At 47.8% G+C, this 25,390-nt stretch overlaps 12 protein-coding genes across 12 annotated transcripts; 5 read left to right on the forward strand and 7 right to left on the reverse strand.

Annotated features, from left to right (window-relative positions):
• Window positions 1-907: 907 nt before the first annotated feature.
• COCMIDRAFT_106111 (uncharacterized protein) lies at window positions 908-2,215 on the reverse strand (the record flags this gene model as incomplete). The annotated part of the gene is made up of 5 exons (XM_007693819.1): window positions 908-1,257; window positions 1,323-1,478; window positions 1,533-1,827; window positions 1,888-2,112; window positions 2,183-2,215. 5 exons carry the CDS (start codon window positions 2,213-2,215, stop codon window positions 908-910), a joined length of 1,059 nt encoding a protein of 352 aa, XP_007692009.1.
• A 1,561-nt stretch (window positions 2,216-3,776) lies between these two features.
• On the forward strand, window positions 3,777-4,466 carry COCMIDRAFT_63948 (uncharacterized protein; the record flags this gene model as incomplete). The annotated part of the gene is made up of 1 exon (XM_007693820.1): window positions 3,777-4,466. A coding segment is annotated over one exon (690 nt), but the record flags the coding sequence as incomplete, so codon positions are not given.
• A 171-nt stretch (window positions 4,467-4,637) lies between these two features.
• COCMIDRAFT_106088 (uncharacterized protein) lies at window positions 4,638-5,291 on the reverse strand (the record flags this gene model as incomplete). The annotated part of the gene is made up of 1 exon (XM_007693821.1): window positions 4,638-5,291. One exon carries the CDS (start codon window positions 5,289-5,291, stop codon window positions 4,638-4,640), a length of 654 nt encoding a protein of 217 aa, XP_007692011.1.
• A 1,323-nt stretch (window positions 5,292-6,614) lies between these two features.
• Window positions 6,615-6,937, reverse strand: COCMIDRAFT_106105 (uncharacterized protein; the record flags this gene model as incomplete). The annotated part of the gene is made up of 2 exons (XM_007693822.1): window positions 6,615-6,767; window positions 6,830-6,937. The coding sequence occupies 2 exons, from the start codon at window positions 6,935-6,937 to the stop codon at window positions 6,615-6,617; spliced, it is 261 nt and encodes an 86-aa protein (XP_007692012.1).
• A 1,483-nt stretch (window positions 6,938-8,420) lies between these two features.
• Window positions 8,421-8,740, reverse strand: COCMIDRAFT_106100 (uncharacterized protein; the record flags this gene model as incomplete). The annotated part of the gene is made up of 2 exons (XM_007693823.1): window positions 8,421-8,564; window positions 8,633-8,740. The coding sequence occupies 2 exons, from the start codon at window positions 8,738-8,740 to the stop codon at window positions 8,421-8,423; spliced, it is 252 nt and encodes an 83-aa protein (XP_007692013.1).
• A 1,432-nt stretch (window positions 8,741-10,172) lies between these two features.
• COCMIDRAFT_106069 (uncharacterized protein) lies at window positions 10,173-10,527 on the forward strand (the record flags this gene model as incomplete). The annotated part of the gene is made up of 2 exons (XM_007693824.1): window positions 10,173-10,286; window positions 10,351-10,527. 2 exons carry the CDS (start codon window positions 10,173-10,175, stop codon window positions 10,525-10,527), a joined length of 291 nt encoding a protein of 96 aa, XP_007692014.1.
• A 1,902-nt stretch (window positions 10,528-12,429) lies between these two features.
• Window positions 12,430-13,282, forward strand: COCMIDRAFT_29758 (uncharacterized protein; the record flags this gene model as incomplete). Its single annotated transcript, XM_007693813.1, has 4 exons — window positions 12,430-12,497; window positions 12,545-12,587; window positions 12,620-13,213; window positions 13,256-13,282. 4 exons carry the CDS (start codon window positions 12,430-12,432, stop codon window positions 13,280-13,282), a joined length of 732 nt encoding a protein of 243 aa, XP_007692003.1.
• A 1,234-nt stretch (window positions 13,283-14,516) lies between these two features.
• COCMIDRAFT_29759 (uncharacterized protein) lies at window positions 14,517-15,400 on the reverse strand (the record flags this gene model as incomplete). The annotated part of the gene is made up of 4 exons (XM_007693814.1): window positions 14,517-14,609; window positions 14,783-14,812; window positions 14,927-15,098; window positions 15,279-15,400. The coding sequence occupies 4 exons, from the start codon at window positions 15,398-15,400 to the stop codon at window positions 14,517-14,519; spliced, it is 417 nt and encodes a 138-aa protein (XP_007692004.1).
• A 1,611-nt stretch (window positions 15,401-17,011) lies between these two features.
• Window positions 17,012-18,946, forward strand: COCMIDRAFT_66973 (uncharacterized protein; the record flags this gene model as incomplete). Its single annotated transcript, XM_007693825.1, has 3 exons — window positions 17,012-17,157; window positions 17,231-18,311; window positions 18,380-18,946. Coding segments are annotated over 3 exons (1,794 nt in total), but the record flags the coding sequence as incomplete, so codon positions are not given.
• Window positions 18,947-19,671: 725 nt separating this feature from the next.
• COCMIDRAFT_8827 (glycoside hydrolase family 5 protein) lies at window positions 19,672-19,974 on the reverse strand (the record flags this gene model as incomplete). The annotated part of the gene is made up of 1 exon (XM_007693811.1): window positions 19,672-19,974. One exon carries the CDS (start codon window positions 19,972-19,974, stop codon window positions 19,672-19,674), a length of 303 nt encoding a protein of 100 aa, XP_007692001.1.
• Window positions 19,975-22,839: 2,865 nt separating this feature from the next.
• COCMIDRAFT_106074 (glycoside hydrolase family 5 protein) lies at window positions 22,840-24,054 on the forward strand (the record flags this gene model as incomplete). Its single annotated transcript, XM_007693826.1, has 3 exons — window positions 22,840-23,216; window positions 23,272-23,434; window positions 23,506-24,054. 3 exons carry the CDS (start codon window positions 22,840-22,842, stop codon window positions 24,052-24,054), a joined length of 1,089 nt encoding a protein of 362 aa, XP_007692016.1.
• Window positions 24,055-24,222: 168 nt separating this feature from the next.
• On the reverse strand, window positions 24,223-24,594 carry COCMIDRAFT_106104 (uncharacterized protein; the record flags this gene model as incomplete). Its single annotated transcript, XM_007693827.1, has 1 exon — window positions 24,223-24,594. A coding segment is annotated over one exon (372 nt), but the record flags the coding sequence as incomplete, so codon positions are not given.
• Between the last annotated feature and the right edge of the window lie 796 nt (window positions 24,595-25,390).

Here is a 25,390-nt window from a genome sequence, read left to right on the forward strand (position 1 = left end):
TCTCAACGACAAGACCTTGGGTCGTATGTTGGTGGGGGTAGCGACTACACCACCTATCACGAGAGGTTGCCGGCCGGATATTAGTCCTCAATAGCGTTGAAGGAACGATGGACACGTCCATTATATGCATGCGCGCGGAAGGAGGCTCTGGGAATGGGAGGCGATTTTGAAGCCGCGAAGGAATGGGCCGGTCCCAACAACAGCCCATGTCTGGCTCGTCGGCTGAACCGTTGGCCTGGGTTTTTACTTCTGACCAAAATGAAGGCGGGAATAACCTGGGGCCCTATGGACCGCTTTTCATCCACGGTACTTTCCCAGACATTGTCTTGGATTGTACAAGTTGTTGTGTGGATCATAGGGTACGGATGTACAGATATACATCAGCATTAGTTGGCAGCCGTTCAGCCGTTGTTTACTACGTGTAGGGGTTGAACATGTGTTCTCGATTGTGATGTGGCATGGAACCGGTGGGTTAATTTGCCAGACAAAGTGCAATATAGGCGAAGCATTCTGCCAATGTTGATCCACCCCACAGCATGCTTGCGGCACGGTTCAAAGCCAAGGTGATTGAAGACGTCTGGAAAGGTGGAGCAAGCGGCGTTCAGCGCTCGCTTGGAGCAGCTTCCCGTCAGGCGCGGGCGCTCGGCCGCCAACGCGGACCCCCATGTGAACATGGTTGAAGAGCGCCATCATAGCCAGAGCATGTCAATGGCTGCGCGCTCACCAAGCCCGAATCCTGAATTTTCATGGCCAGTAATTATTAATAAGGAAAATCTACTGAGCTTGCTGTGCTGTACTACTACACCTACATTGATGGACCCTGTCTCGATCCTTCAGTCTCATACCACCTCGGTCGGCCCCCGTACTGGCTGAAAATCCTGTCGGGCGGCCAGCTGCGGAATAATTCTCATGGCAGTTTTCCAACAGGTTCGCTGTCTTCATCCTGCGACCGCGAAAACTGCACACTGACCCGCCGCGTCTCGTAAATGACATCCTTCCTTCCAAAACTATTCAGCTCTACCTCGCTTCCAGACTCCTCATCGCTGTGTATGCGGACCGTGTGTTTTCCTCTTCTGGAAGGACGCATAAAACCCTGCGAGCCATTGGCAGGTGTGCGCTGGCCATAGGTCGTGCGGGAATCCGATGTGCGTGATTTTTTGTGGAAGGAGAAGAAGCCACCGCGCCGAAGGAATGATCTCATGGACGGTAGCGATACTACAATAATGGCGATGGCCAGCTCAGCCATTGAAAGCACGACTGTCAATGTGTTAGTGCTGGTGACCTCTTTGCGGCTTTGCTGCGTCGAGAAAATGACGGCATACAAACATTGGTCCAGGCATAAATGACCTCTATTGTCACAAACCGAACAACACTCATTGATATGGTGACTGCTCCGAGGCAAAATGTGACGACAAGACCCCATATCTGACGTCTTTGGAGTTGCAATGAGTGAAGAAGTGGGAAGGGCAATCCGAAAACTGTCCTGTGGTCAGATATTGGCTGAGAATATAATGAATATTCTGAGGGCGTACTCAACACGTCGGACACGACGTTCATGCTCCAATCGATCCTGAAGACTGCTTTTGAAGTGAAGGTATTACACGCGCCTTCTTCAAGAGACCAGTTCACTGACACTTCAGACCCACACCAGAAGGTGTCTAGAAAGAATGTTGTGACCATGGCGCTTCCCGTGAATACTGCCACTGCATAGAGCGCTTTTCGCAACCATGGCATTGTCGGTGGGATCAGACGAAAATATAGCGCGAGGATGGCTAATTTTGGCCAGTAGATTCCGGTATCGTAGAAGGCATTGCCAGCAAATTGTACCTGTTGGAAAGGCTGTCAGTTCATCAGTACCCCATGGACTGCCAAAGTAGACTCTCTAACTTTTTTTAGGGCAATGGCGCGAGCATCTGACATTTCCACTTCGTCTTCCGCCATACCACCCCATTCGTACGTCAGAACATCGGTTGCGAAGAGCCCGATGGCGTCGAGTATTGATGCGACCAGGAAGCAATCGCTCAAGGTAAGATGCTGCCGCTGTACGAGTCGTGGAATAAGACGTCCAGAAGCTACGAATGTAGAGAGACCTAACAACATGGCCTCAATAGGCTTTGCACATGAGTGTTAGAAAAGATGATGCCGTACCACCGCTTTGGCATTGCCATAGTCGGACACTCACAATAACAGCTTCTGAAGCAACTCCACCTGCCATTATGACAAGCTGCAGTCTTGGATTCCAGGACTCAACGAAAAGCAAAAAAAGCTCGTGATGAAGACACAACCGCATGTTCGGGCACTCCACCTTTCTTTTCATTGTGTCCATTGCATATGAAAACAACCCGACCGTAGGGTACTACCAGATTGTGCCAGCCCGTACCGAAATGGCCCGCCGCCTGCTGGGCGCCTGTGCCTGGCTCATGCAATGGCAGCGTAGGCCTCATCTCACGCAAACCATATTGATCGGAAATAATGCGCCAGTCATAGCCTAGTTCTACCTATGTTGTATGCAGACGCAGGGGTTATCCGTCCAATAGGGTCTTGGGAGGCTATATGAGGAATGCAGGGATTGGTTCTAGAGGGTGGATGGAACGAAGGAGTGCGACATAATGCCGCCTCATCTATCCGTGGAAGAAGTTTACCGCTGGACTTTTCTACATGTTAGGCCCTCTGCTGTGGAGCGCATGTCGTCTAAGCGGGAGGAGGCCAATCCCGCTCAGCGCTACCCTTGTGGCTGAATGCTGTGCAACTCTGTTTCTGCAGAGGCAAAATACTCTTACGTATGAACCCTTTCGTCTCGAGACGCTACATGTAGATGCAGTCGTATTTGTATAGAAGAGGTGCCCGCGAAATGAGTGCAATGGTGGAGTTATGTTGACTACGTGCTCGGGCCAGATGATAAACACGCTGTGGCTTTGTTATTTTAGATATACGCCCTGGTACGGCAGAAATACCAACTGGAGACCGATGTTTTGAGAAGCTCTCTTTGCTCCCCCAATTCCAGCTCTACGAACCGTCCCCAATGATGGTACAGACGGTGTGATACAAGAGCCAAGGACGCATTGGCTGTAAGTAGAGGGACGGGATTGCAACCAAGGGATCGAAGTAACCGAGTTTCATACCCTCGAGGTATCTGCGACATGTTGCGCCCACACACCCGTACCCTCAGCCTGATGGAGAAAAGTTGATGGCGCAATAGTACATACATGGGCCACGATGTGCGTTGCAAAGGGAAGAACTGAGGAATGACGTAATGTCAGACCCTGACAGCCCTCTTTCTCCACCAAGCCCACGACACCTGCCAACCACCATCCACCACACATCGACGTCTGCAAATCCTATCGCAAACAAGCAATGGCGTAGTCCAGAACCCGGCTAGAGGCCGTTATCAGTGAGACCAAAGCCCTGCAGCGCGATGTGGGCATGCGCTAGGAACCGGTTTTGCGTACCTGCGCAAGGCCTGGTAGACTAGTGACGGCATAAGGCGTCTGGAGAGATAGTGAAGAGCGGTACGTTTACGACATATATCCGCACAATGAGTACCCTTTGAAACCCCACATATCGAGTGAAGTCTGCCCCCTGGCCACTGCAGCCATCTCCAATATTAGTTATTGTCGTAAAGATTTCCAATAGTACTATCTTCCTCGAAGCCAACAAGCGATACAGCAATGCCATCCTCTGTATCAGAGTCAGTGACCAATCGTTACACGCCCAGCAACAAGAAAGAGAGGGGAAGAAATGACAGCGGCTCAGCAGGCTCTTGTATCCCTACCAAACCACCACCGAGTCGTACACCTTCAACACGTATAGCCCACCCAGCGCGGCCACTGCGCCAACATGGGCAAACTGCAGACTCAGTACCAATCAATCCACGCCCTCAAAGACCGGGTCTTGAGCGCCGCCGCACCACGGCACGCACACGCTACATCGACATGCTCCTCGGCCTCGACTCCGTCTCCCCACTGCACAACCTGCTCTGTTCAGGGTTCGTCTGGCTCCTACTAGCCGGCTACATTGTCTTCCCCGCGACCTTTACCAAACTCCAGCGCGCCGACTCAAAGCCTGGGGACAACGGGTTCGGCGCCGCGGCTCTGAGAACAGTGCGCAACATTCCTCTGCTGTACGTCGCGGCCTTTGCATGTGGCATTGGAGTCGTAGGGTGTCTGTGGCTATGGTGGCAACATCGCAAGAACTATGTGTGGGTTATTCATAGGATTTTCCTGCCTGCGCTGCTTAATAGCATTGCGGGTCTCATATCTACGATTGTAAATGTGTATTCTGCGCAAGATGGGCAGTACAGTGTTACTGCTCGTGTGACAATTGTGGTCACGGCGGCATGTAGTGTCGTTGCTGCTGCGCTGTTCTTGGTCTACAACACCATCATGCTGGGCATTGTGCGGAGGAGGCATCAAAGGGAGATTGCGGCTGTTGAGAAGGAGCAGGCAAGACGTGACGGCAGTCGTGACGAAGCAGTTTGACATTGGCCTCTTCCTTTTTCTTGACTACAAGATGCGGCACTGCTAACATTGTTCAACCCATCATATCCTTACCAAATAACCGCCCAAACTCCATGTTTCCATACAATTACGAAAAATAATGAAAAGCGTAACTTCTTGCCATAGCAAACCAAACCTCATTTACAACTCATCCCTTGCCTCCCTCGTCCTCACCATCATGGCTTCAACCGTAAACCTAACCTCCTTATCCCCCAAGCTCTCATGCCCAACCTTGCCAATCACCTTGCCATCCCCCGGCTCATTGCTGTACCTCTCCAGGCCCTCAAAGACGCCCTCGCATTCCTTGCCTTGCTCCTCTTCGGCATCGTCCACCCACAGCGGAAGCAAAGGATAAATGGCGCCTGGGGCAAAAAACACCAAGTCATCCTGCACACTAAAGTGGCGCTGCAGACTTTCTTTCTTCAGCCACTCGCGCACTTTGTAGGGTACATCGGTCATGTGCATGGCGATGAGCTCGCGGCCGACGCCGTGGACGTCGATGCCGTCCCAGGAGCCCGCGTAGAGTTGCTTGTTGTAGAAGACTTTGAGTTGGGGGGCTTGCTCGGCGAGATCTGGGTAGAGTTCGTTGAGTTTGTAGATTTTCGCAGTGTAGCTGGATTGCGAGCGGCAGTGTTGGGTGTAAGGGGCGAGGGTCGTGTCGTTCCATTTGGCGGTCCAGAGAGCGCCGACGGGGGTGGGCTCGTCGGCGGGTGGGGTGGAGTCTGAAGAGGCGGACGCGGAGGTGGAGAGGAGCAGAGGAGAGAGGAGGGGGAGGGGGAGGAGGAAGAAGCGCATTTTTTCTGTCGTTTGATCCTTTTGATAGACTTGACGTGTGGCTGTTCTCTGCTTGTGCTTTTCTGAGCAAGCAAAGTGTACAGATACTTACCCGACGTCAACGATGGACTGCTTCCGCGAAATCAAACTCTAAAATAAAATCCAAAAAAAGAGACGTTGAAAAGTGTTTACTTGTCCAGAGTGACTCTCCAAACCCGCACCATCTTATACGGTAAGAATCCATACGTCTTGCGAGTTATTGCCATTCTGTCCTCTTCCCGCCCACAATTAAGACCGAACAAAAGTGTCCCCATGACGTTGGGCTATTCCGCCTCACCAAGCCGCTTTCCATATTAACCGGCAAGGGTGCACGCGACGCGACCACCAACGCAATAGATTAAAAGAACACGGTAGACCAAGAAACATGACATGCGACGGTTGCTCGGTACATGCTTGGCCGAAGCCTGCGCGCACGTGTCTTGTGAATATTGTATGGTTCCGCGTTATTACCTGTACTATGTCTTTGGGACCGGGGACTTAAGTACTAGTACTACTTATGCTGTCGTTTGGGGAGTTTTGCAAGGAGGGAGGGTCATGTGCATCAAGCGTGCACCAAGCGAGCGCGCTCCCACTCGACTGTGCGCTCTCTGTAATACGGTCCTCAACCCTCCCAACCCATCCCCATTTCTGCCTGTTTTCTGGGAACTCGGAGACTGGCCACCGACTTACAGATAAAGTCTCTGGTTTCGCTCAATGATACAGTGCTCCTAGGCTCACATCCTTTGAAGCAGGCATGGATGTGGTTCTGCATCATAGTAACTCTAAAGTGCCAAAGAAAAACCTGTTCGCAGTTCTATAAAGTGAGTGTACTCTGGATTGTTCGGCAGGAAATGCCTGTCGCCATTGTGATGTGTTGGTTAGGCGATCTTAACCGAGGTGCATGCTTAGAGTATCGTCGGTCTTATGCATGAGTTAATGATCATCAAAGGACTATAAGACTGCGTATATGGTATTAGGATGCAACACCGGACTGAACAGATCAAGATGCGTCCCGCAATTGAGCTGGTACGACATAGCTGAAGTCCAATTACTGTATTGTATCAAATGAAGAAGGTAGTCTATCTGCTCTACAAAGAATTCCCAATAAATATCCGTATCCTAATCATGAGCTGTTCCATCACAACATGCTCTTGTAACATACCGAGCAAAACCTCTACAAAGTAGCGATTGTCGACATTCCCCTGATGACCTGCAAAGGTCTGTTGCACGTCTTCCTGCAATGAATCTACACATAGAAGACGCTTTCGCAGCATCTTTGCCCATGGCGCGAACACGGTGCGGAATTTAGTAAATGAAGGGTGGCTCGCACTGCGTGCGGTGCTGAGCGTTCCAGCTGCTGACATTGGAGAATTTGCCGTTGGCCTTGCACTCTCCGGCGGTTGTATGGTCCTGAGACGCCCTCATGCACATTCTCGTGCAATCATTGGCTTCGTTGTCCTAGAAACACAACCATGGTCAGCAAGGCAAGCGTGAGTGTGAAGTAATGCATGATGACTTACGATAACGCAGCAGTGGCTGCCGTCTGGGTAGAGGCATTGGCAGTACGAAGCAGCAACACTGCTTGCGCCAGCAAAGAGAACGGCAACAATTGTGAGAAGACGGACCATGTTGAACGTTGATGAGGACTATGCTGTTGAATTAGATTGTGGGATTGTGTGATGATAAGTGATGAGATGGTGGCTGATGAGTGGATGTTTTCGTAGAGCAGTTAAAGACATCACCATCTTTATAAAGCCTGGCAGATTGAAAGACCATACAACACGAGTCAAAAGACATATCTGCGCGAATTCACGAAGCATTCTATGGGGGGGGAACGTGCGCAAGTCACATTGAATCTCTGTGATGAGGCTCACGGAGTCCGTAACAATGCGCTTGTGTTTATTTGGAAAAGCTCCTTGCTGTCCTAATTCGACAAGGCGGTCGTCGAATTTTCACGGCAGAGTTTCGGTCAACGTCTGTAATGACGAAAATATCGACACGAATCAGTTTAGATGAAGATAGCAAATAGGTCAGGTATACTTGACAAGGGTTCAGAGTGGAGTTTGAATCAGCCACACTCTCGACTAGGGTCAATTAAAGTTAAGCTCCCAGGAACTTAGATAGAATGAAACGGCGAGAACACTAGTGGCACAAATAGCTCTGGATATCTTCTATGCTGCATGTATCCGTGCTCGCAGGACGCAAATTTTAGGCAGTGCGCCACGCAATCTAAGTGCACATGCATGGCCTGTATGGAAGAGTCATCTCTAAGCCACTAGGTACTGTGGTATCAACCACACACTATTAAGGTAAGGAGCGCACGGTGACGCCACTACTTACCCCAGCGGTGGCGGGGACTAGTGCGGTCAGGCGGCCACTACTGAGTACCGCTAGAGTGGTCCTGAATAGTGATAGTTTAAGACGGTGACCGTTCTTGTAGCAAAAGTGAGGCTACGATGCAACCTTCCTGCATGAGCGCCACGAGAGTACTGGGGGCAGCGTAGCCTACACCCACTCCTTGACAGTGCGCAAACGAGGAAAGCACCAAGTAATTAGACTATTGCGACGAATATGATAGGGCGAGGGAGGTCAAGATCGAGGGAAACAAAAGACTCTGGAGTCATTTGCAAGGTTCAATATATTCATCAAGTTTACAGACAAGGCAGATTTGAGTTGTTTCTCGCACGGAAAATGACGGCCTAGGCGATTTCAACACGCACGTACTTCAAGTTACACCGGCGGCATGTTTGCTTTGAGTAATACAAGTGAAGGAGATTTTCAGTATCAAGCCAGGACACAGTACAGCTACTTGTACATCTACATCCATTCTTTGCGGGCCCTCGATATCACTATTTATGCAGGGCTAGTTCATGGTTCGAGTTGGAGAGTAAGGTATGTAAGATGGCTTCATTGACTGCCATGCCTCTATTTCGTGTATCTACCAGTCTGTGGATACGTGATCTATGTACATGCGAATTTCCCAGCAAGATCCCAAGGATCCTGAGGACCGAGAAAAATTAAGAGAAAGAAATCTTGTTCGCCATAGTGCAAGGACATGAGTTGCTTGGGCGGAGCTGCGCAAGGCACCCCTAGCGGCATTCTTTGTAGTACCTAGAGGTACGAGTACTTGCAGCTGCGGCGCCACATTCCGTTCCACGTGCTGACGTCCGAGTACTTGCCGCCAGCATTACACATCTTGTCCGAGTTTCCATTATCTTTGCAAAGCTCCACGCATGCTTTCCTGATGCCGTATTCCTAGCACATTATTAGATTCGGTCCCTTGCATGTCCTATTTAGTTTTGCTCGGGCTATCATCGACTTACAACAACGCAGCAGTGGGAGCCGTCCGGGAAGAGGCATTGACAGAATCCGTCGGCGGCGACAGAAGTAACGGCGGCGAAGATAACAGCGAAGATTGATAGTCGGACCATTTTGTTGTAGTTGGAGATTGATGAGTCGTTGAGTGGGATTAGGAGGTTTGTAAAACTTGTAGTTACTGAGATGAAATTTTAACGAGAGTGATGAAGGTACTGTATTCGTGTATTTGGTTGGAAGTGGATTTACGTAGCGTTATATAGAAGGCAAGCTCATGCCTGTCCATGAATTGCAAATGAAATCTTTGAGTTAGCTGAATAGAAGAGAGGTCGTAGCGCCGATCCCATCGGCGAGGTGGTGCACAAGCCAACATGGACATGAATCGCTGTAACAATGGTACGAAGCACATTCCTACGCGTGTCTTCATGCCATAAACTTCAACTGAACCCGAGCTACTCAAAACAGCGCATGGATTATTAGACCGAGGAATGGACCGAATAAGAAGGAGATTGTCAAACAGGATCTTCGATGGATTCAGGCAAAAATATCATATGTGAGGGTGTTGGTCATTTGACTAGCGATATCTCGAATAGCGGCTGGAAAAGAAGGGCGCTCCCTCCTATTCCTTACTCCCTCTGTGTTGGCTTCTTCGCGATCCCTTGTCATCGACGTGCTATAGTTCTCTACCCACAATACCTTTGCCTGTGCCTCTAGCATTTCATGATTGCTAATGAGGGGATATCCGTAAAACACATAGACACATGCAGATACCCGTTGATCTAAAGTGACAGTACGGAGCTAGGCTGACTCAACTACATAATCCAAAGCAATCGAAACACTACTTGGCCAGACATCTGTGACGGCTCCTTGAATTTAACAGGTGGCAGACATGCATAGCCACTGTCAGAATCTGTAGGTGCTCATTGGCATCTCTTAGTATGCACCCGATCTCAAAGGACTTTTGTTCGAAGTTTCTCTTCTCCGATTGAATTTCATATGGAAACGATAAAGTTCACACTACTGCATGGAAGAAAAGTAGATTTGTGTTATTTTCATTATACTTTGGTCTATCTTCTTTACTGTGTACATCTACCCGATGATTCTACGTTACTAGCCTGTATCGATCATACTTTTCGGAGATTTAATTGAGGCAGTCTTGCTAGAGGGGGTGGTGGCGCGCCTAGCTTGTTTAGGCTCTTGTTCCATGCTGGCTATCAAGGCTAACGGTTTTCTAGAATCACAGGGACGGACTTTCTAAATGAAAGCGGTGTGCGTGACACTTGCAAGGAGCAGGCGCTAAAGACCGTTGACAGGGAGGGGGGTTGTAAGTCATGCCATTCAACCACTCTCTTCTACCTCTAGCCAGGCTAGATGGGTTATAGAAAGTTGATGGCACACTGCGTCATCTACACACGTATAAATATCAGAGCATCACTCGCTCTTTGTAACGACATCCAGCTCACTGTACAGCACCGGGACTCTCTTACCTGACCACATTCAACTCTACAATCTTCTACTACCTACTCAAGACTTGCCACCACCGCCAAAATGGTCCGCATCTTCTCTCTCGCCACTCTGCTGATCGCCAGCGCCATCACTACCCAGGCTGCTCAGTTCTGCCAGTGCCTCTTCCAAGATGGCTCGCACTGCTGCGTCTACTCGGTGAGCAATCCCTCCGGAACGAAGCAGGGTGAAATATACATGTAGAATGCTAATTGAGGATTAGGATCCCTCGATTGGCAACCTCGACTGCCAGCGCTGGTGCACTAACGCCCACCGCGCCGATGGTGCGACTAATCCTCACAATCCTCTTGAGGTCGGCACTGCCTGCAACGCCAATGGAAAGTACAGTACTGTCAGTGGCTGGAACGCTCAGTTCCGTACCTCTTGCTACAAGCAGTAAATAGTCGTCGGCTTGAGTCGGCCACGGCTTTCGATGGATGGACGGCTATCAGAGGATTATGGTAGAGACTTGGTGACAGCTACTAGGGGGCTATTGTATAGACTTGGCAATTGCTATTCGTTGTATTTTGTAAAGGAAACTGTGCGATGGCGCGGATCTGGTCCGGTGTCGCGTGGTAGCAGCATATAAAACGGCGACAGTCTCAATATAGAAACTGCCCCACCATCCGTCGTGCTCCCAAGGAGTTTGGTGTTCTTGAACCAACGTGCACATGGTGATGTGATTGGATGATTGGATAGTACTACCAAAGAAGCTGGGATCACCCATGCATGGATAGCCAAGCCTCTCTGTTTCGTGCACGGTTTCCCGGCCAGTCTTCTCCAATATGCTTCGCCGGGATGCCCCGTCCCAGGTACAGTATCGTCCATCAGTTAAACGGCGCGCAAAAGATTATTCGGGACAGAAAAGAGCGAGAGCATGAGGGGACCTCGGTGACAGCCATCATCAGAACTTGAGTCGCGGACGAGGCCGACTCAGGGGAATTTGCAGGCCCCTGGTCTCACAACGTACTAACACATGCCTCAAAGAGGCGAATGGCGTTAGCTGCCACCGTGACCGTGTCGGCGGTTTCAGTCGCTACCGCGCGCTGCGTCACGAGGACTGACTGAAAGATGTGTATAGCCTATATATGGGCGCACTGTATTGCTACTTACGGTATAACGTTATACTCCCTGCATTTCTCTAGCTTAGAATATGAGGAAGCTTGCCTAACCATCCTCGGGTCTGTTAATCTCCGTCTTTGATTTCTAGCAGCTAACCTAAACTAGTAAATTCCGTTTGAAAAGCAGACCCGGGAATACCGTGATCTTCGGATAATGGAGGGTTTGTAGCTACAAAACATGACTAGATTTTATCCGCCTCACTACTATACTAGAATCAGCCCTGTCAAATAGTCAATTAGGCTACAATGACTCAAAAGAGTATGCCCACGGTGAACAAATTAGTTGATAGAAAATTTGACGGCCTTCTCCTAACATCTGAACACGGCCCGATCGTAAAGTCATGCTTTCTGCGTCGACCATTGTTCCGAGGCGGCAACCTCTACCCCTCGATCCGTCTTGACAATCTCAAGCAGTAAAAAACAATTTCCCGCGACCTTGAATAAGGTGCCTTTCAGCCACCTGAATCGTGACATTGGCGATGAAGGTTTTGTACTGCACTTTGTATATAGATTGCATTCGATGAAGTGCCTTCTCGATGCTGGACTTGTCCATATCGATGATGGCACGGTTCCTCATCGCTGTTTGCAGAATTTCGTTGGTCGGAAGTTCAGCGGGATACCTCTCGTAGTGATCACTTCGACCACATTTCTCATTTGATACACAGGTAAAGTTGGCTAGTATTAGTGCTTTGTTGCAGTATTATTGACGGAAACCTTGTTCCCCTCCCAAATGATGGCAATCCCAATTCTTTCCCAGGAATGCCACCAAGAGATGTCAGCGCCCAGTGGGGATTTGTATTTGACGAACGAGGCGTGGCCAGGAAAGCTTCGATCACATTCCTGCAAAGTCTGTATGGCGAGCTGGTCTTTCCATGTGTTTCTGTCTATTTGTTTGGATGAGATATTGAATGCGACCAACGGTCACACCAGTATGATGTTGGCCGTTATGTTCCACTCTCAGTTCGTGACCAGTGGTCTCACTGGGCTTTTACTTGGCAGGCAGCGCGAAAAATCGTCCTCTACGATACCAATCGCGCTGCACAGCTTCATGTATGCTACATGGCCTAGACTTTGGTTCAACACCCATCTCATGCAACCAAAGCTAGCAAGTTCTATCAGTTTGTTACTGCAGCGCATAATTCTGCGGCAAAGATGTAGCGCACTTCCATCATCAGGCTAGTATGGCGTTGACAAGAGAGTTCTCTGCTTCGCTTCGCCAACTAGACATCGCATGTAGAACAATTCCAAAGTATGTACATGTAAGAAGACGAAGATGCGCTAGCTCGGGACTTCAAGACAGGCAGCTCATCTGTCGATGTTCATCCGCGAGCCGACCTGGGTGAGCCCAACGACCTCGCTGGATCTTGGTAGCCCGGAGACGCTTCAAAACCGTCGTCAGCCGAGAGGCTACCCGCCGGCCTCAAAGCCACGGTCTTCTCCCGCGTCATCGTCGGCCTATCAATCAATCGATCCCTTGCGGAACTCGGCGGGTCGGCTATCCGTGTTACTTGTCAGAAAATCACGGGTTTTTCAGCCGCACATCATGGCCTCAACTGGGGAAAGTGGAATTGCCATCTTCACCTTAAACGTGACCATAGAGAGAGGCTGAAGATTCTCATTCAAGATGCTTATGTGGTGGTAGATGGGTATCGTCTCGGCGTCATGGAGCAGCATGGCTTTGGACGCAACGCCATGTTTGAGGAGATTCGCAGGCATGGTAGGGGAAGGGGGATCATCCACGTGAGAGAGAATCGCTATGGGAGGAATGCCGTAGAAGGTGGCAGCAAATTAGCGATGCTTGCTGCAGTATTTCCATGGGCTTCGGCCAAGTCATGGGCTCAGACGAGCCCGCCACATCTTTGTTTTCCAACGCTAACTTTTGCACAGGTACCACGGGATTTGTTGTCGCGCTATATGCTCTCATTCGTCGCGCCGAGACCGGAGGTTTCTATTGCGTTGGTTGATGTGAGTCTATTTAGCTGATGAAACATGACAATACTGATTTAGATTCTTGCACGGAATAGATCATTCTGAGCTACTACTTAGCCTGGCTCGCTGAGTCGGTTTGTGAACATCCCAGCTGTGTAGCAGGACCTATTGGCACGCTACAACGAGCCCATGTCCCCGCACAGTGACGATATGCAACGCGTGTTTCTTAACATGCCGCCTCTTATCCAAAGGCTGGATGGTCCCGTAACCTTCAAACCATGATTTTTCGAGGTATGAAAGCCAAGGCCGGACGTGCGACCTTTCTTTTTCCTAAACCCGGGCTGCAGTTCCCGTATGAAAGGGTCGACCTAATGTACGACTTTGGCACATGGGGTAATGAGGTGAGTGCGCCGTTGTGGCTAGGAGGCCTGAATGTTGAAATTGTGAAGATGTGAAGATATCGATGCTGCGACAGATAAGGCTTGACAGCCTTTAATCAGTTACATTGTATGAGGTTTATCGGTAGACATTTCGTACCAAAACCAGAAGGACTCTTCGGAATATTGATGTAGCGTTCCCTTGGACTATGAGATACTGGTCTTGAACACGGCGACAACAATGACAGCGGTGAAACCTAACTCAAATAGGCAAGTGCTAAAACCCCCAGTCTTTAGGTCATCAATCATTTCTCCCCTTTTGAACCCAAGAATAGTCTTGAAGGCCCCAACTTGCTCACATCATCTACGCTGTAGGTTGCGTAGGCGGGATCTATGAGCTTTTCCGTTCACTGGGGTGGCTTCATGACCGCGCTCTTGTGTTAGAAGCAGTCCACTCCGTGCAGCCCATGGCATGCACCGTACTCAGACTCGCACACGCCTCAGAACGGTGCATCTCTAATTGCAGCGTGGAAGAAGAAGTTGTGAACCGTCACGTCCTCAGACAAACTCTGGTTCATTTTCCCCTTTACTACCCCGTTGTTCCGAGGAAAAAGATAGAGTGCTTGGGGAGTCACCATTCCGTTGATGGTGCGCACCGTCAGTTCCCGCGTTGCTGAAACCACTGGTAGGACGGGTCCTAATAGCTCTTACAAAAGTAATGGGTAGTCCAGCTGTAAGTCTCGAACAACAGTGGTGGAAGAAACCTGTCTTTGCATCTGTCTCCCTACCGCAAATCACGGTTACATGGGTACGCTCCAGCAGTCCTTGCAAGCGCTCAATGTTTCGCTCGTTGATAATGCAGCACATGTGGTTCCTCCATTACCCGCGTATAAAGTAGGAGAAATGGTCAAAGAGTCTCTTCAGAAAGAGCTCCTCCACCTCTGGGTCTACAAAGATGTGGTTCACGCTGAGGCATATCTGCCTGGCTTGATGGCCATGCTTAGAGTCTCAATGCCAATCTCTGAATCAAACACAGATGGTTCATAGAGTGTGAACTGAATCGGGATCAGGGTACCGTTCGATGCATAAATACAATCGATTGAAGGCACATCGAGAACGATTTCAGTGCCATGAACGGCATGGATTCCTCAAGGCTATCGAGCAAGTTGACCAAGCTATGTGAATTGGGTCAAACAAGAAGTGTTTGCTGCAGGAGCAACCAGCATACCTTCAGCCATGTCAAGTCCCATGGGTACCCCTGTGCATTTGTATGAGCAGTCATTGTCACGTCATTAATCCAACACTTTATCATGCTCCACTTCACGAACACATGTATACCAGTTGCCAGTTCATTTGCGTCAGGTACGCGTACCATGTTTGTCTCAGCAGGTACGTATTTGTCGGTAACCTTTAAGCCGGTGTGTCTTCCCCCCTTTCCTCTCTTAATCCCCACTTTGAAAAAACCAGTCCCTAAACATTTTCGAGTCGGTATGGTTTTTCTAACGGCTGGACCTCGTAATGTTGTCTGTTTAGGTATCGCTAAGCTGGTAGTCAGTAGAGAAGTACCAGCTTCGAGAGCAAGAACTCAACCACGTGATTGGGATATGTGATCTAGTGCAGACTGGATGTATCGTGTTTGGTCTCCCGTTTTCGCGCGAAGGGTATCAGCTACGGGTTGATCTTGTCTCGGAAGCGGTGTTTCAGATTGGTGATATCCAACATACGATAGGTCCAGTAGTTTGTCATCTTGCTTCGTCCCTTCCTTCTTATATTCTGTCGCTTTGGCGCTAACAAATGCAGAGAATATCCCCAAAAGTACAAAGAGCAGCGTAGTTTTAGGAGGCATTTTCACTCATAGGAAAGCAAATCCGTATGGGGGATGTCCGAGTAATTAGTTAAGGATATAAAAAGGGGAGAGTAGATGATGCTTATACTTAGGCCTGGTATTTTAGTCGTAGTTTCGTAGCCTTGTAAGGGCTTCTACTAGAATTTCTCAAAATGTTGTATACGTGCCGTAAGCACTATAAATCCCCCCCCCCTGGTATACGATTTAGAATTCGAGATTATCACACTCCCATCTTACACACGAACGATTTACCGAAAACGTATACTTCTGTTAAGTTCAAATGGGTCATATGTGGGGCATCTGCACAAAAGGGAAGCATTTTTAGACACTGAACATGGGCTAAACCCAGAAATCACAATGCTTATGTGGCTGAAGAATGATTAATGGCCTTCGAGGTATCTTAGAATGAGATGACGGGGGTTACATCTTGCACTATCTAGGTAATGACAAGGTGTATACGTCTTAAAATTGGTTTAAGGTCTAGGATTTCTAGCTAGGGCATGGACATCCGTATCGCTTCGAGAGGAGGAGATATATGTTGACTAAACACGAGATAGCGCTCTTTTACTAGTAGAACGCCAACAAACTAAGCTATGTTTTGTGACCGGAAAACGGACGTTGTTTGAACACTAAAACGTTTCCGATTCCGTTTTTGAAGCAGAATTCAGATGACCACCTAACTAGGTTTAGCAGCTAGAAAACGGAGATTGGAGGGAACACGCTCTCAAGTTAAATAGATTCTAGCACAACACAGGTTAACTTATAATAGTTAACTATAACGAATTATTGGTGGGATCTACCTCAATTTTATATTCATTGTTTTAGCTAGACCGTTCCGTCCATCCATAATGGTTTTGAGATGTCATGAACATTTGTAATGGTCATCTCTCGGCCGGAGCAACCATTCTTGGCGGGGTGCCTAGCACGTGATCTTTCCCCGCAATGATGCTCACCCTCTAACGCCATCGCTGGGTCTAGTAACGCCATTGCTAGTCAATACTCAATCCTTCTCACCCTGTTAATGAAAAAGTCTTTCTTATCGTTTGTAACAGGTGGACAATTCGTGACGATGCATGTCATTCGTGCCTCTCACGACTTGAAGACCTTATGGCTCTTGGAGAGAGAATCAGTGCAAAGAAGCACGTATCAAGCGCGTATAGGGTAGATGGTGCAGACTAGACTGATCAAGAGTGGCTTAGTTCAACCTACGTCCCTTGACGCGCTAATAATAGATATGCGACTCGGCACAGCTAGAGCGTTAATACGAAATTCCGTGCTAGGTACACTTGTGTTTCGTCTACCCCAGCCGCTCGGAGACGCCGGCAGATGTGCGACTAGACTGCTGTGTGCTGAAGCTAAGGTGCACATTCAAAACCCCGTGCTGCGTATCTGTCTCTTATCTGCCTCCCAAATTCCGACGCACTACTCTTGCTACACGCGCAGACTTGTCTTGGCTTTCTTCATTGGATTCTTGTCGGCATGTGGCTCCCTCAAGCTCCCTACTTTCCGTAAAGCACGTGAGCAGAATATACAATGGCAGAGGAACGTACCAAACCTCTTGGAAAAAGTGCTATGAGCGACAGTGAGAAACCAACACTAACAGCTTCCGCTCGCAAAACACGATCGTGTGCTGAATGCCGACGACGACGAATCCGATGCGACGGCGAACAAATCCCTTGTGCCCAGTGTGTCTATTACCAGGTCCCAGAGCGCTGTCACTATCCTCAGAGACAGTACCGTCGCGTCACGACAGTAAAGTCCGTCCGTCGACTTCTCATTAATGTTTCATGTCTGAATATGTCACGGTTTGACACTGACCGATGCAAGCAGAGCTTATGAAAATTTATCAGACGCGTATAATACAGTCCACAGAATTCTTCAGCGCTTGTTTCCCGGACTAGGTATCCAATATCTAGATACACTGTCCCGCGAGGAACTTATTAGTCTTATCTCCCCTCAGCCTATCACTGAATCTGCGCAAGCAGAAGCAGGCCAAATTTCAGAACCGGCAGCGACAGAGATTTTGTTGAGTTTTGAAGGTTCGCGAACCCGAGAATTTATCTGGGACGAGCGTTTTGATGACGGAAATCAACAACGCGGAGCCGGGATCGACGATGTCAATGGAATTACGGCTCTCTTTGATACGGACAGTGGCCGCTCATATCTAGGAATATCTTCAGTCCCAGCAATACTCCATGTAATGGCTTACACTTCACCACATCTTAGTTACGCGATACAGACGACCAAGATGGCAGCCAATCAGGATCTGACCAACGCACCACTACTTGACCTACCACTACTATTCTCACAGGGTTCATGTCCGCCATCATGTCGACCGCAGGTAACGAATGAAACCGCATTGATCGACGCATACTTTCAATTCCTCCATCCCGTCCTTCCCATGGTGGATGAGGCCGACTTTCGTCAGTGCTATACTCACGGCGGCAGAACAGACCTTGCTCGTGGTCCATGGCTAGCATTGCTGAATATGGTTCTTGCGTTTGGCTACATATCCTGTAACGATGACCGTAAAGCTGGGCACTTATATTTCTCTCATCGCGCTTTAGAGCATATGGGCGTTTCATGCTTTGGTGTGGGTCATTTATATATGCTGCAGGCTCTGATCCTCTTCGGTGGCTGGTATTTGCATTTCCTGAACAAGCCAAATATGGCAAATGCTGTTCTGGGTGCAGCTCATCGTATGGCTCTGGCGATGGGGTTGCATCGAGAGACCCCGTTGGATAGAATGACTTCGGCTAATAATCAATGGATGGCTGGCGTGCGCACTAGGACTTGGTGGTGTCTTTTTTGTCTCGATACTTGGTCTGGAACTACTCTTGGCCGTCCGCCATGTCATGTTCCGGGTACGGCTGGCTTGAATGAAGCGTCAGCATTACGCCGTGGGTTCTTGGTGAGTGCCTCAGCTTATTCACTGTCTTGTGTGAGTTTCCTAGTTCGATTGAGTCTAACTGATCCTAGAATTACGGTGCTATCTCGATGAACGCGAGCGTAACATTTTCCATTATCGCTGCGCGCATACAGGGACATATAGCTAAGACCCCGCTGATTCCGCCTGCTACTCTGAAACAGTTTGATAACGAGCTTCTCAACTGGCATGAAAATCATCGCCTTGTATTCCGGGGAGACTGTGAACCCAATGGGGATATTTCTTTGGCAGCTCTTCTCATCGAGTACCGATATTTGAACACGCGTATGCTCCTCCACAGACCATCCTTGCTCGTCCAGTGCGTAAAGGCTGGCAATGTCGATAGTGAAATGACGTCTTTTGCAAATACCTGCTGCTGTGTCGCCAAAAAGACAGTAGATACGATTGCAAAGACCTGGTACCCAAACCAGCTCCTGTCGTGGAAGGCATCTTGGTTCCTCTTCCAAGCTTGCCTGGTCTTGCTCCTCAGGCTCCTGTCTACTTCAATCTCCCCTTTTGAAGCAAAGGAGTTAGAGGATTATATTACTCGATCGATGGATTTATTCACCAAGATGTATCCCTGGCGAACCGCACTGAAGCAAGGGCAAGACCTGATACAATTCATCTTGTTGGCTCGCAATAAATGTCATGAGGCTTGGGAGTCAAGTTGGCTGATATCAGATGATGACCTTGTGGGCATACTAGGAATCTCTGATTTGACGGGGGGATGTAGTTAAATTCGAAGCAAGAAATCACTGATAAAGGTTCGTGAGCCGTTTCCCAAGCGAATGTCGATGAGAACAGCTTGGCCATGCTGACGTCCTACTTGATTTTGAACTCCTAATATAAGCTGGCCACTTTATCGATGTTATTGTTTGAACGTGGGGAGCGAGACTGTTGATCGAATAAATTATTTTCCTCGTATAATCACAAATACTCATGTCGCGAAGCACCTAGTGAAGCAGGCTATATTCAAAGGTATGAATGGGTCTCTGAAATGCATCATGTTAGTCAATGAGATTGCCATGGAGGCCATAGAAATCGTTGATCCGACGGTTTGAACGATGCTGTAGGATCATTTCCCCACATCATGAATTCTATTGGGTCGTGGCGTAATCTACTGTTTTACTCGAGCCAGACAACCCAAAAACAGAAAGCACAGCTTTCATTCTATGGAGCAGTTGTACTATATTACAGAGGTCACATGTGAGTGCCCTAACCGGTATTTGATGTGTCCCTATCTAATCAAATATCGGGAGTAGGAAATGGTTGAGCAGCAGCAATGTCCGACGCTTTGGCCGCCCCTTGCTTCACCAATGCGTATGTGTCTTCATTTGTCCAAAACTCAAGATTCCGACGCACCTTTTGCCGGCTTGTTGATCTGCCAAATCATCCATGGTATCTTAAGCTTATTGAAGACGTCGATATGCTGGCCCACGACACTCGATTTATTGGAACCGGTGGCGCCGAATTCTTCGAAGAGTACGATTTCATCGGCGTCCTGAGCGCGCTGCAGCGCAATAGGCCCTCTGTTGCGGAAATCAGACACTCTACTGTATGAGTAGATGTCGATAAGATCGAGCGTGTCGCAGGCCCAATCTTCAGGTATGTCAGAGTTGGGAAATTCGTTGCCGCCCCCTGTAAACATAATAATTAACATGACTATACTAATCACATAGAATATAAGCACATATTTAGAGTCCTACTTGCCTGTCAATATGAGAATTTCAATGTCACCCATGATGCTCCGCATCTTCCTGCTTTGGTCACACCACCACCTTGGTGCAGGTGCGATATTGCTACGAAAATGTACTTGTCCTTCGTTCTGAATTTTGAATAAAAATATATGATCTGAAAGGTCTTTCCACAGCGGGGCACTGGACATCAACTGATTTTTGTGTTGGAGGATGCGTGCCAGGCAGCTGTTGAAGTCGAAGATTGGCGATGCGTCCAGATAGAAGAATGTCGCATCGTTCTGAGCAGCAGGTGTTTTTGCGCGATATATGGCAGGAATTTTGCGTATTGATACATATGTATCTGCGTTTGGTATGGATTAGCATCGTATGTAGCTCTGGTTCAACCCCATGGTGGATGTGCCATTTCCTCAGCAACCCAGTTGATAGCGGCCATGCAGAGCAATAACCAGTTTGACGCCTGCGAACAACGTCAAGGGAGCTACACAAAACTTAGTCAGGTATTGTCTCAGTCGTGTGTTTCGACCATTAGTTGATCGATGGCGCGCGGCTGGGTATCATGGTATGTGCCAACCTGCCGCGGCTTGACGTCGGGCATCTCCACTGACCAATTGTTCTTGTTTTTCTAAACTTTGTACGACATAAAGATACGAAGCGTCTTGAGATTTGCATCTTTGACCGCCCCCCGTACAGTCAATCAATCATCTCTGTGAACAATAAACAAGAGCAAAGATAGTCTCAACCGGTTCATACTTATGATATATTTCGAGCAAGTATGAACTGACTCCAGTACAGCTCGAACTGACAGCGGTATTACTGAGTGGCTGCGCTTCTGAGAGCAGAACGCTCGTAGCGAGCGGGAGCAATAGATTGAAAAGTTGCATATTGACTACGCGAGAGATCCTGTTGATTTCATACTGCACTTTCCGCGAGACATTCACTCTTCCTTCTTATCTCCATTCGCTTTGTTTCTGTATCTCTGGTACCCCAATGTTGCATCTGACACCTTCTATCCTCGACGTTGCAATTTCCTAGTACCAAGACCTGTATTCTCTATACTGTGTTGAAACTCAATGATATAGTGAACATAACATCCATGGCTAGCACCTGAAATGGATGTTGCATAGGTGGAGAAGGGAAGACCGTTTCGAGTAGAGTTAGTCCAGCATAACAACATCTCGTTCACACCGATCCGCTAGCCTCATAATAGATGAAGCTTGGTTACCCGCGCTATATTGGGAATAGCTCAACATAGCGGCCAGTCAGCGAGTTGTGAAGCAAGCGAGTCGGCCGACTTCAGCGTATAGTGCTCGAACTGATAAACTAAGTCAAACTACTAAGTATATAGTTGGGAATCACTATCACTAAGGGACTATTTGCATCCTGCATACATAGCGTGTCATGTTAAAGCTGTTAATCACTATTATTATTTTGCCACAAGAAGCAGGGATTTTTACTGTCGACTGCGCACTAAAATAGTCATTATCCATTCCAGCATACAGCGACGTAGTTGATAAGTGTGTTGGTCTAAGCAACTTGGTATTATTCGTAGCTAGTTGAGATGTTACTGTACAAAGAATTCCAGGCCTTTCAAATACTATAACCTCTTGTTTGAACTGACTGGTACTTCGCGTGTTAGATCTTTTTCAATATTTATGTGCATGATGTTAAGATGTAACGCATAACTAAAGATGGCTTGCGAGATATCATACTGTACAGGTATATTGTAAGGTTGAATATAGTAGAGATAGGGTATCGTAGAACATATGGAGTACCAAGCCATGAATAAGTAATATAAATACCATCTCAGATCTATGGAGTAAGATCAAGACATGACAGCATACTGGAGAAGTGTCACGCTTCTTATTCTTATAATTTTACGGTAAAACTACAACATACAATTAAGACGTTAATCGTTGGCAATATCAGGAATAACTTTCTAATGATGGGTACAACTTTGACTTGCTAAAGTGAGTAGTTACGTTGGCGGAAGCTGTGAGTATGGAAAATCCGGGGTAGTGTGTCTTCATCCTTGCTCAAACTTTGTTAAAACGCCATGACATGAAGTCATACATGAATAAAATAACTTCTGTAGGAGAGAAAACCAAGATCAGTCCTTGGCGAATATTGGGAGAGTAAAGATTGGAGTCGAAGTAGCCTGATATGGTAGACATAAATAAAAAATGCAAGTATTGGGCAGCAATATATAACGTAGTGATAGAGCATTTCTCGAGACGAGATACCACTATGACGAACTGGAACACAACGTGACAACTAAAATTAGCGAACTCGTGTCGAGGCACTAGGGCATCGGAATCGGAACACGGAGACAGACGGAAAATAGTTGTCTAGGACGGAATGTAATTTACGCCTTAGCTTAGTTCTGATGCATGTTTACCAACGTTTCTAAGAACCTAAAGCGGGCAAAACACCGGTACCCCTCACGGAACCCCTACTCTGCGCCCAGATCTAGTCTAGTCTAGTGTCAAAGCCCAAATGCTAAGCATTAGATCTTTCGGACTTAGATAGTATCAGGTAGCTGGTTAACTAAGATGTGTGACTCCCGATTCATGATCGTCGGGGTTAAATTTGAACGTCGTTAGCCGATGGCTATCCCGTCTCGTGTTAATTTCGCATAGTCCGATTACGTGGATTGTTCATCTCGTGTGAGTGACATCCTAAACGCAAAACACATGTAAAATGAAGTTCCTTGTTGCTAAATACAAATATAGTCTCGATTCCCTCCTATTAGATGAAGCAGACCACATCACCATTAAAAGAATATTCTCTATTATCGCCTCTTTGGACCGATTGAAACCATGAAGGGTTTTTTCACCACGATATGGCTAGCCCTCGCCGCCCTCCATCAATCGGCGGAAGCCAATTCCAGTTCCTGGTCTGGCACTAATAATTATTTCCTACAGGCAATGTCAGACTCTGCTCAGGATACCTATATTCAGACTTTGTCATCCTACAACATTAAGGTTGTCAGGCTCTGGGTTAACCAGGCTACCAAGGGCTGTAACAAGGGAAGCCAGCTTGTCAAGGACATCCCACAGTTGGAAACCACTATTGGACAATACAACAGGCAAACTTTGGATGAGCTGGATAAGCTATTGGTCAAGTTGTCTGGGAAGAACATCAAAGCTATCATCTCCCCTCATGATTCGAACTCCCTGATCGGTGACTACAGGAAGTAAGTTTATTGATTGACGTAGTAACCAAGTATGCAAACTCCTAACATCATCAAGGGACGCATATTGGGCACATTGGGGCGCTGGATATTTCTATCAAAAGCAGGAAGCCTTCGATGCATACGACTCTCGCCTGTCGTACATTCTCAACTACAAGGGCGCATACTCAGGACAAGTCTGGAAGAACTGGCCTCAAGCCATCTTTAGCTTCAATATCCAGGTGAATATTCACAAAACGGTCTTCAGAATTCAATCAGGTCTAGTTTTCTTAACATAAATTGTGCACTGCAGAACGAACCAATGACCCCTGAACCCAGCCAGTGCCAAAATGGTGATCCTACCGGCTGGATGTGTGGCCGCGCTAGGCATATGCGCAAGGCAGGACTTGAGACCCGTATCCTAGTCTCTACTGGTGGCCTGGGCGGTGACATCTCGCACGGATGCACCTTTCTCCCTGCTGTCACCCAATGTGACGCCATCGACGCCATCTCCATCCACCGCTACGCTAGTGTGCCTGGCCAATGGAGCGCCAACATGCCCAACTGGATCAAACAAGCTAATGGAAAAAAGATCTTTCTTGAAGAATGGGGCATAGACTCTCAAAAGTATGATCAAAAGTCAGCATTCGTCTCGGAAGCGACCAACATGAACTCTGTTGGTCTGCCTCATCTGTACTGGCAACTCCTGCCCATATCGAATGGCAACTGCAACTACGATCCCAAGAAGGACAATGGTGACCCATTTGGTATCTACACTAATTCTGGAGTTCCTTTGGCTGGTCCGATCAATGCTGCTACCTCGTCTGGAGCTGCGCATGACTGGACTGGCACGCTGTATTGAGATGAACTAAAGAATGCGAGTGTAATTTCTAAGTTCAATATTTTCGTCGGGAACAAAGTCGGAATGAAAGGAGCTATTCATGAGCAAATGACAGTTCAACTGATCATGCATATTAGTCAACTATAGTTTTTGAATGGAACACTTACAATGTTATCAGATAACAGGCAATTAGTAGCGGATTGACATTGACATATCTACCAATACGCTTTCACAAGTTTGTATAGGCTGTTGGCTGATCCGCCTTACCCCTAGCGACCATATCCGCCTGTTTATCGGCTCAACATGTAGAGGTTGGTAATGCTGTACGTTTCTACAGTCGTGATGGGTGGTAGAGGAGGGCATTTCTAGCCCACATTTTTCCGCGCTTTTTTTGGCTATCCCAACCCGCGCTGATCCGTTCTTGTCTTTTTGACGTCTCCGAGAATCCATTACTCGTGAGCCGGTTTGTGTAGTATATGTAGCCGAAACCCAAATCACCACCTGAGAATAAGATAGTGGTGGCGAAGGGCTCAAAGGTGTGACAGACGAAGCTATCAGAAGAGCTCGATTAAAACTTATTAGAGAGAGAAACTGTGCTTACCAGGTAAACCTTTGAATACAAGCAAACTATCTGAAGAACAGGCTGTGCAATAGAGCCTCGAAGCGGAATCAGAAATGATAGAGCTTTGTAATGGAAAACAGGTGATGCGATGGGACTGTACTGATTGGAGCCGAAATACCCTCCCAGCCTCCACCCACCGTTCAAAAGCCTGTCGCTACATCACGAGCTAATCTTTAACATGGTATGAGAATATATGTTTCCAAGTCAGGTATCAGAGATTGCTACTTTCTATCGGCGAATTCGTCAGCAAGCGTTTCATTGTCTTTCCACTTGGTGTTTTAGGAAGCTCAGCCACAACTATTACACCCCCGGGAACCCATTATGTCTTGCAAATCCCTGTTGTACAACCTCATAAAGTATTCTTTCAGTAATAGTATGATCCTTTTTGGCGACAAATTCACTAGTGCATTTGATATCATCCCTATGTCTATGTCAGTATACATTACCAACATAATCTAAAACTTATATAACAGCACTTACACCCTCGCTCCAACGAAGGCAACATCTGCAGGTCCTGGGTTTAACAATATGACTGCTTCTAATTCTACTGGGGGTACCTGAAGGCTATTGACCTTAGTCAATTCCTTGCAACACGATATTAGCACATCTGACTGTTGTCTAGTCTTCGTCATGACCCACCTTGAGTCTATCCACAATGAATACTATGGCTTCTTCGTCGAAATAAGCAATATCCCCAGTCTTTAGCTAGCTGACACCATCCTCCATCATGATGGT

This window comes from Bipolaris oryzae, assembly GCF_000523455.1.
Source record: "Bipolaris oryzae ATCC 44560 unplaced genomic scaffold scaffold_183, whole genome shotgun sequence".
Lineage (NCBI taxonomy): Eukaryota > Fungi > Ascomycota > Dothideomycetes > Pleosporales > Pleosporaceae > Bipolaris > Bipolaris oryzae.